This window comes from Pelmatolapia mariae, linkage group LG15, assembly GCF_036321145.2.
Source record: "Pelmatolapia mariae isolate MD_Pm_ZW linkage group LG15, Pm_UMD_F_2, whole genome shotgun sequence".
Classification (NCBI taxonomy): domain Eukaryota; kingdom Metazoa; phylum Chordata; class Actinopteri; order Cichliformes; family Cichlidae; genus Pelmatolapia; species Pelmatolapia mariae.
The window spans coordinates 39928774-39941575 of NC_086240.1; the positions used below are offsets into that span (position 1 = coordinate 39928774).

Below are 12802 nucleotides of genomic sequence, written 5' to 3' on the forward strand. Positions count from 1 at the left end.
TGTGATGCATATTTAGATTCTCTAATGTTCCTCCATCAGATAATTACGAAAGAGCTCAGGGCTGTGATGCCTGTGTGGAAACAGCTTCTACTGAATGCAAAGTAGTAAAATAATGTCTGAAACAGGCTAAGTCCTTATGCATGCTACATGTAAGAATGGAGAACTCTGAACAATGCTCTGATTCTCCCGATATATTCATTCTATATGAAAATGGATTTGGAAAAGGACTCAGTGATTACATTACATAATCTTAGACCCTTACAACCCCAAGCTTGCAGGATGATTTACTTCACATGGCCCCCAAATGATTATTGCTAAGGAAGTTGCATGTAATAACTAATAAGGGAAACTTGTTGGTGTATCTAATGGCAGCCTCTGATTTTATAGTCTGTAAATAATGGCAGGATGTGTTCATTTGATTGTGGGCCATGCACAGAGATGTGTGCGTTCCTTCACATTAGCAGGAAGTGTGGACAGACAGGTTGTCACCTCTGCTCTCAGGTTAGAGAGCATCTAATATTTGCTGCGCCTCTGGTTGAACCACAGACGGCTGTTATTGGCTCTGGCAGAGGGCTGATGGCCACTGTCACAAATAGTAATGGCACAGTGCTGTGGCACTCAGCTCTGCCCTGTGGTTGTGGAGTTATTAACAGTGAGAATGAGGGTTTCACATCATTACTCATATAAACGCCGTTTCTACCCTGCTACCTGCCATGTGATTCCACAGGCGGCGTGCTGCTGCTGCTGAGCCAAGCTCATCAGTACTGCGAGTGAGCTACATTCAGAGCAGTAAATCAGAGGATCGACAATCCTCTTCCAGCCTCCTGTCTTATATTTGTCTTCTCCTATTTGTAATGTATTTTCCATTGTGAGAGAATCAATGAATTTCATCCAGACAGCAATGGAGCAAAATATTAGAAAATATATAAATTGTGCTCTGATATTCTTAAATTATGGGCTGCAGCAAGCCACCGCCTCTCTCCCTCCATCAGCTGGGATGATGCATTTTTGTATGACTACAACATATTGTGTCAAAGTCAATAATGCCTCTTTGAAATTTTCATTAAAAACCCAAAAATCACTTTATTTATAAGAAATTTTGCTCTACATAAAAGACAGGTGCACCTCCACTGCACCTGCACGCTAACATGATAGTTAACAGGCAATGGAAGTAAAAATGAACATCAATGCTGAAGGCAGACAACTTCCACAGAGAGGAGGAAGACTGAGTGCTTCGTTACTGAGTTTAAAGTGAGGCCCAATGTGTGTCACTTTGTATCCACATACCAGCAGAGATACGGAGCTGTGGATGTGAAAAGTCCTTGAACTGAAAAGAGGCATACAGCTATAGCACAATATGTTTCTTCAAGCCAAATCTCAAAGTGATGGAGCTCGAAAAGGAGCAACACAAATAATTGACCAGGGATTTTCAAAAAAACTACGATTTTTTAAAAGTTTTTTTTTCAACTGATGCTCTTTTGGGGGGTCGCTTTGTGTCAGAAGGCCAGTTTGTATGGTACACATAAACTTGATGGTTGAAGACTTTTTTTTTTTTTTAAAGTTAGCAAGTTGTGAATTGGTTGTACGGCAACGTTTTTGTAGTAGCAGTAGAACAGTGATAAGCACTCCTGCCTCACAAGACGAAAGTTCCTGAAGATGCTGCTGTGCAGATTTCTTCTGCCTGCTCCAGTTTCCTCACACAGTCCACAGATATGGTGTCAGGTTCATTGGTGACTCTCAATAGATCACATGCATGCAAGAGTCTATGCTTGTCTGTCTTTCTACGTTAGCCACGTGATGGGGACTATCAGCTTGTCCAGAGTGTATTTCACCTGAATAGCTAGGATAGTCTCTGGGAGATATGGGTCCATGTGAGCCTAAGGTTGATAAGTAATTAGGAAAATGAATAGATGGATGGCCAGAGGACTAAAGCAGTCTGACACCCTTGGTTCACATACAGTCACTTATGTGTCAGGCCATTTAACTTTGTGCACAGTTTGTAGTTTTCTAAATTCAACTGGACATTTTCCTTTAACTTTAACTGGCAAAAACTTCATGAATTTCTTCATAAATCAAACTGTAGCCATTAGTGAAAAAACATTTACAGCTGTCAAGTACAGCAACTGTAATAACTCCTGATATTTACTTATATTATAACGTTAAAGATTTCTTCCTCTAAACCATCAATGTGGCTTTCAGACCCCATTCCTCAAAGAAGCTTCCCCATTAATTATTGTTTTTAAATTTTAAATATGACGAATCTATTGCTTAATGGACTACAGTCCACAGGCTGCTAATTAAACCATTACTTTATAAATGCCTTTACTTGACTCAGCTGTGTAAGCTAATCACAGAACAACTTATAACCTTCCTTTTACTTCAAACGTTTTTGAAAACGTAGCTGTCAAACACCTAACTGATCACCTGCAGACAAATGGTTTATTTGAAGAGTTTGAGTCCGAATTCAGAATTCATCTCAGCACAGAAACAGCATTAATGAAGGTTACAAATGATCTTCTTTTGAGAGTCTTCTTCATATACTTTATTTTTGTAATTATGTACCGAACCACATATATATTATATATGGAATCACAGGGTTATGTGCTGGGACCAGGTCGACTTACATTATACATGCTACACTTAGGGAGTATTATAAAAAATCATACCATACAGTTTCATTGTTATACAGATGACACCTTACATAAAAAGTCTTTAATCTTATCTTAAAGACCTCACAGTACCACATATTCCCAATTTGCTCTCAGAGTGCAGGCTTACTTGTGGTTCCAGGAGCATTTACAGGTAGAATGGGAGGCAGCTGGGAACCAGCTCCCAGTCTGGATTTGGGAGACAGCCTCTCTACATTTAAGATCAGGCTTAAAACTTTTCCTTTTAGATAAAGTTTATAGTTAGAAGTGGATCACATGACTCTGCATGCTCTCTTAGTTATGCTGCAGTGGGTCTAGGCTGCTAGTGTTCTGTTATTGTTTATTGTTCTCTGTATGCATTAGAGCTGCAAGTCTGCAAACATACACAGCCAAAGTGCACAGGATGCTACAAGCAGAACGTTCCTGCATGGTTAGACAGAGGTGTGTTTAGTGTTTATTATGTGTTTTGATTGGAACTGCTGTAAAACAGACAGAAAACAATGTTTTATTCCTCGGCTTCACCACTTTATTTGCATTAACACCAGCCTCTCTCCTTATTCGCTTTCTAGCCTGCTGAACCACAGCCACTGTCTGTCTCTTATCACACCATTCCAGATTTGAAATTTGATATCTTTCCCACTATTTGTGCTTCTACTCATCTGGTTTTGTCTAGGTCACTTGGTTTTGAGGTTGTTCAGGTTGTTCTGATTTCAGATGCCCCACGCAGGAGTTTCTCCCAGAGTATATAACTCCTTAAACCCCCCAAAAATAGCCCTGAAGGAAGTGCCAGAAAAAGGTTTATGTATAGGTTCAGGCCATAAAAAAACTGTCTGATACTTCCTGCAAAATTAATGGAGCTCACCCGTGACTTCTCCTCCAGGCGAGTCATCATAACGATGGTGCATGTCCTCTGCTCCCATACCATCCTCCAGAAGTCACTTAGCGTCTCTGGCAGCGGACCCTGGGTAGCGATGTAAGCATTCTGTTTCCTGTACCCGTCAATGTAGTTGGCATTTATATAGTCACTACCTGGAACTCCTTAAGCAAGAAGCACAGTTGGACATAATGAGCAAACAAAAACAAATGGCAGCAGATCAGAAAATATCTCGAACTACTGCTTGTTTCTCACCGTCCACAGGTGTGAGGATGACCCTGGAGTGGTCGTAAGCAATAACATTTGCATAACGGTTCTTTGGCTTGTTGACCTCCAGGTTGGAGTGCTCCCAGGTGAACTGCTGTCCTGGATCAATAGACTGGACACACAAACGTTGGGAGTGAGAGGTGCATGAGAGAGCAGATAAGTGCTTATTACAACAGTACCTGCATCTTTACTCTTCTTTAAGTGAAGAGTGCAGGCCGATAAATGTGACATAAATTCATCATCCCTCCTTCAGCCTGCAGCTCCATCACATGAAAAGCCCTGGTTGATCTTTAAGCCCCTGAATCCACATTCCACTCCTAAAATCCAACTTAAAAAAAATCAATCAATCAATCCATCCACCCACCCACCCATCCACCCATCCATCCATCCATCCATCCATCCATCCACCCATCCATCCATCCATCCATCCACCCACCCATCCATCCACCCATCCATCCACCCACCGGCTCAGTGTGTGGTGAATCAAGGAAAGCAGGAAAGGTTTAGGACATGGCCTTAGACATGTCTGTTTCCTCATATGAGACTGAATGATGGGGACCACTTGCATCATATTTAAAGTGAAGATATAAGGACCTGTGTTAGATTTTATTTCTCGGTACCAACAGTAAGGCAGAGGCAGGAAAGCAGTCAAACTCAAGTGAGATGGGGTCGCTGTATTATATGAGCCAGTTGAAAAGAACCTGTGTGCAGAGGTAGAGACGCAGAGACTCACAGGAGAAAAAGCAAAACAAGTTACTGCTGAAGCCTAAATTATGCAAAAGTATAATGATCAGAGGCTCAAGAATGACTCATCAACTACTTAAGCTGCATAATTGAATTTGCTGAAATATGTAGTGCAGAGTCACTGCTTCAGGTGGTATTTCAAAGCTGAGCAGGATGAAGTCAGGGATTTTTCGGTGAGTAACTACATTATGTTTGCTACCCTGATATCAACCTTTAGCTACATCATCTTGTCGGAACAACTTCATTGGACAATTTACGTATAGATTTGAAACAGTAGTAGAATGCATGGTTGGGCCAACAGAAAATATCATGTCAAAAGGAAATTATTGGATTACTAAGTGATGTTTATTGAGTCGAACCAGGTGCAAGAAGAAGGCACAAATACTTTGACATTCCTTCCAGCAACACATAAGAAGGGCACTAGAGAGCAAGGTCAAGCCACATCTGCTGTTTTAAAGAAGCTCTGCAGAAAGTCACTGTTATTAACGACTCCACTGAGCAGCTTTTTGTTTATGCAGTCGCCCAACAAATGAAAGAACCTCAGTTTAATGTGGGAGGAAACAAATCAAATGAACAAAGTTCATTTTGACCTGATGAAGAAACCAGTGTCAGCTTTATTTGTTTTTAAGTTGCTGCCTAATCACCTGGTTTGGCTATTAGTTGGGGTTCAGTAACTTTGACAGGCGGACTTGAGGAACCTGCCAATCTTTCAATTAGCGTGCGAGCCGTTCTGCCTCCTTTACCTCTGCTGCACTTGTGAGCTGATATGAACCAGGCAGGTTTACTGCCTGTTAACAGTCTCTATTGATGGCTGGCTGTGAGCACAGGCACAGGTTTAACTGAAATGGCATTCTGCATACTGTTATTCTTGATTGATCTTTTATGCTCCAACTGCTTATCTCCCATCACCTGGAAAAAAAGAAATCTCACACACACACTTGTGAATAAACACACAGATACCAATGCACGGGAAAAATGAATCGGTGACGAGGGCTCTAATATCCTGCTGCTTTTTCTCTTTCTGACTGGCTGCATAGCTGCTCAGCGCTGCGCTCTACAACTGATAATAACGACAATAGGGAAACAGGTTGAATGCACATCTTATTTAACAGCCTGTTAGGTAAGGCTTCCAGTACACTGCACTGACAAACCACTCACATTACTGCTAATGTGCTCTGCCTACATGTAGATCAGTTACTGCGATGACAGCGTAATCACTATCTGCGCTTCTACAAACAAAAAAACAAAGCAGGTAAACACAGAGAGAGGAACAGCCCCCTGTGAAGCACATGCATGTGACAGGGTTAGCTCACACTCAGTGCGTGCAGATTTAATGGATTGCAATTTATAACTGATTTACCTTTAATACACTAAATCCCCCAAAACTGCACGGGCACACATTAAATCTATTTTTTTTCACACTGTTGTTCAAACATACATAAATGTGTTCTTTGTTCGCATCTTCTACAACCAGGGTTTTCCAAGTATGCCTTGTTTGCTAATTGCAGCCCTCAGCGATGTTTGGTGCGGCTTACAGCTGAATGGAAAAAGAAACTACTATGAATGTCATTCAGTCAGAGTTAAAGTCATTAAATTCATAATTACGAATGAGTACATTTCAAACAATCTAACCTCGGTAATGGTTTAAACACTATCTATGTGCAGAAAAGCTGGTATTAGCAACATAAACCATCAAACATTAGCCAAAAGTAACACATACACTTACAAAAATCAAATCTAAAACGACTAGACTGAAAAACATTATGGGAGATACGGACAATCAAAACAGCCAAGATTACTACGGGAGTTTTATGCTCCTCCTACAGGCATGCATTTGGTTAGGGTGTTGATGTCGCCTGTGTTTTTGGTACTGTTTTAAACTTGCATTCATTGCAATGGCCACAAAAAGTTGAAAAAACACGCTGCAAAACTATGTTTTAAGTGTTTATAATACTTTGTTACAGGACACCTGGAGGCTCGCTAGGAGTCATTCCTGTTACAGTTTCTTAAAGTCCACCTAAATTATGCTGCCTGGGTCGTGTGCATAGTTGGTGCATTGTACGGGTGGTCAGAAAAAAGCACACAGCCATGCTGACTGTCAGCAAAGACCAACTAAATGCTCAGCGTCTGAGGCAACCCTAGCAGGCTGGGAAAGTATAATTTAACGTATAAACTTTACTGTATGAGAAAATACCCCACTGCTCATTTGATACATCACCTCAGGAAACACTTGCCTGACGCATTTATAATCTCACTGACTAGTTTCACGTCTTATTAAATACAACATGACGTTCATTTTCTAATTTAGGGTCTCATTTAGAGTAAAAGTAAAAAATGGGGCAAGATACTAACCCCATGTTTGCCTACTGGTGGTGGTCAGAGGGGCCGGTGGCGCCAGTGTCCGGCAGCCTCGCCTCTGTCAGTGCGCCCCAGGGCAGCTGTGGCTACAATGTAGCTTACCATCACCAGTGTGTGAATGTGTGAGTGTGAATTAGAGATGGCACAATACCACTTTTTTATGTCCGATACCGATATCATAAATTTGGATATCTGCCGATACCGATATGAATCCGATATAGTGTGTTTTTTAATCAATAAAACTGTTTTTTTAATATATTGCTGCATTTTGTATAAGTTCATAGTCAAGTTTAAATAAACAACAACACTAAAGCTATTCTGTTATACCTGTATGTAAAAAATACACTGCACCCCAAATATTTCATAGCTCAGCAACACTGATCAATCTAATAAACTTAAACCTACTCCATCCTCCCTATTCTGGTATTTTAAAGAGTACTTAGCAGAAATATTAAGCAACCTAACTAATAGGGTTGCAAACTCCCAGCAAAAAAAAATAGGGAACCACCCCCACCCTCCACCTGATGATGCTTAATCGACGTAATCAACATTAATTTGATGCAGTGTGAAAAAAAAAAGCACAGAATTAAATTATTTTTCAAGAATAATTAAATAGATTCAACATCTTTCTTCAACAGAATTGCAGACTGCACAGATGGTATCTTCCCAAAGGAAAAAGTACTATAGCTTACTAGGGTATATTAGACTTAACAGTTACTATATACAGTAATGGACTTCTATATATTTTACATCAGATTAAAACTTTGGGTGTAAGATTCAGATAATTATTTATTAAAAGCTAGACATTTTAAATGAGAATAAGAAAGAAAAGTATGTCTTTGTGCCCCCTTTTCCCTGTTCATGCCCTATCGGCCCCCCTGGCTAAACTTTGCTAGATCCGCCCCTGCACAGTTACCAGCCGTCAGCTACGTAGAAAAGGATCCTGGTCTAGAAAGTAATATTAAATAAATTCTAACGACAGCTTATCAAGGTTAAACGTGCTGCTGTTGTTCAGCCGCTGGTTTCCTCTTTCTGGTGCAAAGTGGGCCAAAAACAAACAAGAGAGACGGACTCGCGACAGAAAAGCCGATCAGCTGATCATTAATCAGTTTCGTGAAGTAGCAGCAGGAGAGGGAGAGAGAGAGAGAGGCAGTCGCTCCATATGTCGGTTGTTAAGCTTAACGTGGGAACGCTTTACGAACATTCAGAGATGAACTTACACACTTGCTTTACTTCTCTCGGAGATGAAATGCCGGGTTGGTAGCGAGGCTACAAATACACACAGCCGTTCTATCACGTGAGCACACTGCTCCCACGTGCTACGGTTATGAGCCGAGTTACGCCATGTCGCAAGTTTTGTGAGGTGCTTTTTTGATATTTAATGGATCGGATTATATTTTTTATTTCTCTCCGATATCCGATCCAGTAATTTAGGTCAGTATCGGACCGATACCGATACTTAATATCGGATCTGTCCATCTCTAGTGTGAATGGGTGAATGACTGAACGTAGTGTAAAGCACTTTGGGGTCCTTAGGGACTAAGTAAAGCGCTATACAAATACAGGCCATTTACCATTTTACCATTTTAAAAGAGACGGTAAAGCTGGACACGCTTCAGTTCGTGGCTATATTTTGATTGACTAGTCTGTGTACTGTATGTAGGTTTTTTATTTACAGCTGGTATAAGGAACATATCTTATTCCTGTAGACATTCAACATAGTTTTCTTTTTCTCAGCTTTCAGATTAGAGGTAATATCAGATGTTTTACTACTCTGTGTTTCAAGTTTCGTTTTTTTTTAAACTAAACCCATAACCTATTTTAGTATATTAAAAAAACTTGAATACACTGTTGTCATATGTAAACACAGCTTCATTAATAACACCTCAGCTGTAATTAAGTGTTGATTATCTTGAGTGCACACACACAGCATTGCAGAGGTTACACATTCCTGCTCAGTAGGCAGCTGCTGTTGGTTTGTTTCTTTTGGTTCATCTTTGAACAAAGTTTCAACTCCCCCCCACTGTCACCACCCCTCCTGCTGTGCAGGCAGCAGAAGCCAGAAAATGAAACAAAAACAGAAACAGTCACACTGCAGCACAGTCATCAGACTTTTGGTACTTGTGATTGACTGAAAAATATTTTAGATACTATATAGACACATCAGTTTTTAATATACGATTAGTTCCCAGATGATTTACTGACAGTGGCATAAAACATCTCCTCATGTGTTATGTTTTCTGTGCAAGTGACCCGAGATAGTTCTAATGCACTCTGAGCAGCTGTCCATCCTAAAAATTCATTTTAATAATTGACACACAGCAGAAAAAACAGACCTGCTTTAACGCTGACTGCAGTCCACCTATGGGAGGCCCGGCTGTGGTACACACAGGTTCACTGCCATGCTTTACTGAGACATTTAAAGGGACTCGAATAAAATTTGTTTCGCCTGGTGTTTGTGAGGTGGAAAAGGCCTGGAGCAGCAGCGTGGGCAGTTTTCATGGCAGTGCTGAGGGCAGCAGATATGAAACAGATCTTTCAACAGAGCTGTGTTAGGCTGCCTTTCCCTTTCAGTCATATGCTGTTCTACTGGTTCCAGTTTCAAATAATGAGGTCAATCTATGTGAAAGTAAGTAATACCTTTAAGCCAGAAGCTCAGGGTTCAGACTGAAATGTTTAGTTTTACACAGAGTTTTCTACTCTTTGATCTGCACGATGTTATAAAAGATATTCCCGTGTCATCTATTAGTCCCTGGCTTTTGCAGTCTGCATATCGTCCTTGAGGATGAATCCCAAATTGTGTGGCTGAATAGACCACGCCCATCAGGGTGGGTGCGGTCTATTTGTCTCAGGCACACGGTTCTAGCTGTCAGCACAGAAGCCCCGCCTGTAATATTTTCAAAACTTCTTTTTTAAGGGACAACCAATCAGAAGACATTTAGTTCAGAGGGAGGGGGGCTGTCTTGTTTTGGGCAGTGAACAACTAACAGGCTTCCCATTTTAATCTGTGACTCATACTACTCTAGAAGAGTCCACGAATAAAAATGTTAAGGTTGAGTTAGAAATGATCATATTAGAAATCCTTTAAGGAGTCCTGAGCATCAGCCCAAAATAAGTTTTACTTGTGCAAACCATTTGATACAGCCAAAATAGCAGATGTAATCATTATGATATAATGAAGAGAATCACTGTTTCAGGGCCATATGCGTTATATGAAGTGGTCTCCAGTAGTCCCCAAACAGACTGGCCCATTTATCAGACGTAACAAGCTGTGGGATCCTCTGGCAGGTCTCATTTTAAACACAGCCATTATCAGCTTTTCATTTCAAGCCTTGCTGCTCTCACTGTGGACTAATGACTGGGGCCTCCTTTGCAACAGGACACAGGAGGACAGTGTGTGTGTGTGTGTGTGTGTGTGTGTGTGTGTGTGTGTGTGTGTGAGAGAGAGAGAGAGAGAGTGAGAGACCTTATGCTTCTGTCACTTCTGTCCTGATCAAAGTTTAATGAATTCTTTAGTGCACATGCCTGAAAAGCATCTTACACATCACACACTCAGGATGTCATTACGAGTGGATACAAACACTAAACTTGCTGTCTGCATTACTTATTTTTAAAAAAATGGAATTTGACTGAATAATTGCATTTCTTATTCTAAGTCTTGGAGAAAGTTAATAAATGTGCTCTTCAGGCTGGTTTTAGAAACTTGTGCAGACTTCTTCTGGGCTCAAGTCCAAACAATGTGCTCTCCAGTGTCAGCCTGCTGCTCTGAAAGGCTTTGGACTCATCCTCTGGAAAATCCGGGTGCAATGCCTTTCTCAATCACACTTCTGCATGTGTGGCAAATGGTTGTTCTGTGGAGAAGTTGCCGGTGCCTTCTTTAAACTTAATGTAATTGAGAGAGGCAACAACAATGCTAATTAATAATCATCTAAGACTTGATACTAAGACTTGTAGCTGTGCCATTGTTTTGAAAATGAAGCCAAGGCCAAAAACTTCAGTTCTTTTACTGACCTTTTGACTGTGTTTGTGATGCTCATGCCTGTTGTGCAGTTTGTTGTAACAACAGAGTGCCGCCAGTGTTAAGCAAGCTAAGGTTTCAACATCTGAACCAGTGGATGAGTCATGATCGCTATATCCATCTTTCATCTACAGTATGGTTTATGGATAAGACCACCTGACATTTTAATGATCTTCTAAACAAGAACATGTCTAAAAAAGTCTCTCTCGGACCCCAAATTCAAGATGCTTGAAGCAATACACCTGTCAAATACCCTAAAAAGTATGTAGATAGGAGCTTGCTGTCATAACAATAATAATGATATTGTTTTTTAACAGTTTTTTTAACTTTTGTGATCAGAAATCAAATTTCATTTTCAAAGAAATCTAAACCTAGTTTTGTGCATTTCCTTTTCGCCATCTGAACAATCATATTTAACAGATCATTCAAACCAAAACGTTCCTATCTGAACTGAACCGTCTTGTTTTGCAAACAAGACAACTTGTCTGCGAAAAGTTCCCTCCATTGCATCACAGAGGTAAGAAAAAATGGGAAAGGTGGAAAAGTTGATTCAGTTGCTGTTTCATAATTTATATGCCCCCTTCCTTCTGCTGTGCATAAACAGTGCACCCATCTGTCCTGGTTTATCCGCTTGGAAATTCACCACTTTAAATGCAAATTACCTTCCTTTGTAGGACATCAACAAGCCATAATCCCTCACTGGCTCTTACAGTAGGTAAAAGCAGTCGAATATTATTCTTGGAAAGGAAGCAGAGAATTCATGCATACTTAGCAGCATCCTTTTTTTTTTGGCTAATCTAAACTTTAACTCTGTAATGCTCGGCCAACACAAATGAAAACATCTCAGGGGGAAAAAATGGTTCTTGGAAAATGTACTGTGTAAGGTATTTTAGTTACAAAATAAAATGCTGATTTTACAGATGGGTTTGTGTAAATATGTATGTTTAAACGTGGACTGAGTGAAACAAACAGTAGGTTATAGATGGCTAAAAATCAAGAAAAAGAAAGTTTTGAGTCAGCAAAGGAGATTATTTTCTCCGTAGACTTCTTCAAGAGGGGCTAAAGATATTATGCCATTGTATTTTATTCAGGCTGATATCAGCTCAGTTTTTAAAAAACAAACAAACAACTGATCTATAGTGTTGACTAGTATAAGGAAATTCACTTATTTATTGTCTTTAAAAAGCACTGACTTATTTTAAGCTCATAATTGGCACCTCCCACACAAAGCTCCCTTTGAGCTAATATTGTTCTATGCAGGTGTAGCTGGAGCAGCATGTTAGTATGAGGCGTCAAACCAGACAAAAGAGAGAGATGCTGAAGGGCTGTCATTAAGGTGGAAAGAGACGATGACTTTCACCACAGGAGAGGTTGAGAGTATTCAAGTGCTCGAGAGAAAACAAGTTAAAGATAGCTGAAGGATGAAGAAGCTGCTCATAAAATTAGAACCCAGAAAGTTCGAGATTAACATTTGTAAGTGACCACTTATTCTAAAGTGACTTTATAATCAATTATAAAGGCAAAAAAGTACAATTCTGTTTTTAAAAGAGGACAACTGCAAGGACATGCTCACTGAATATGTGTGTGCTTAAGATTGTGCTTATTCAGAGGAGCAGACTGGTATGAAGAAGCGGACATGCACACTACAGAAGAGAATGACTTGAGGAAACAAACAAACAAACAAAAAATAGGTAAATAAATAATTTGAATCCAGCTGATTTTGTTAGAAAAAATATATTTCTTAAAAAGCTAGAACATTTTTTATACAAGTTGAGTTTTTTAAGCTAAATTAGGTTCAAAGCCAAAAAAGAGCATGCCTATGTGTTTATGTGTAGCCCTCTACACACAGCCGAGAGTGTGCAGCAATGACTTCAGTGCAAACTCTGGTAACAG

The 12802-nt window shown here is 40.1% G+C and overlaps 1 protein-coding gene across 4 annotated transcripts in view; it reads right to left on the reverse strand.

Moving 5' to 3' along the window:
- The window catches only part of ptprfa (protein tyrosine phosphatase receptor type Fa), a 334388-nt gene that overhangs the window by 17665 nt on the left and 303921 nt on the right, over positions 1-12802 (reverse strand). For all 4 annotated transcript variants that reach the window (XM_063496570.1, XM_063496569.1, XM_063496568.1 and 1 more), the window contains 2 exons: positions 3778-3901; positions 3511-3686 (listed from right to left, as the gene is read on the reverse strand). In XM_063496570.1, coding sequence (XP_063352640.1) covers positions 3511-3686; positions 3778-3901 — 300 coding nt within the window. The remainder of the gene's footprint in view (positions 1-3510; positions 3687-3777; positions 3902-12802) is intronic.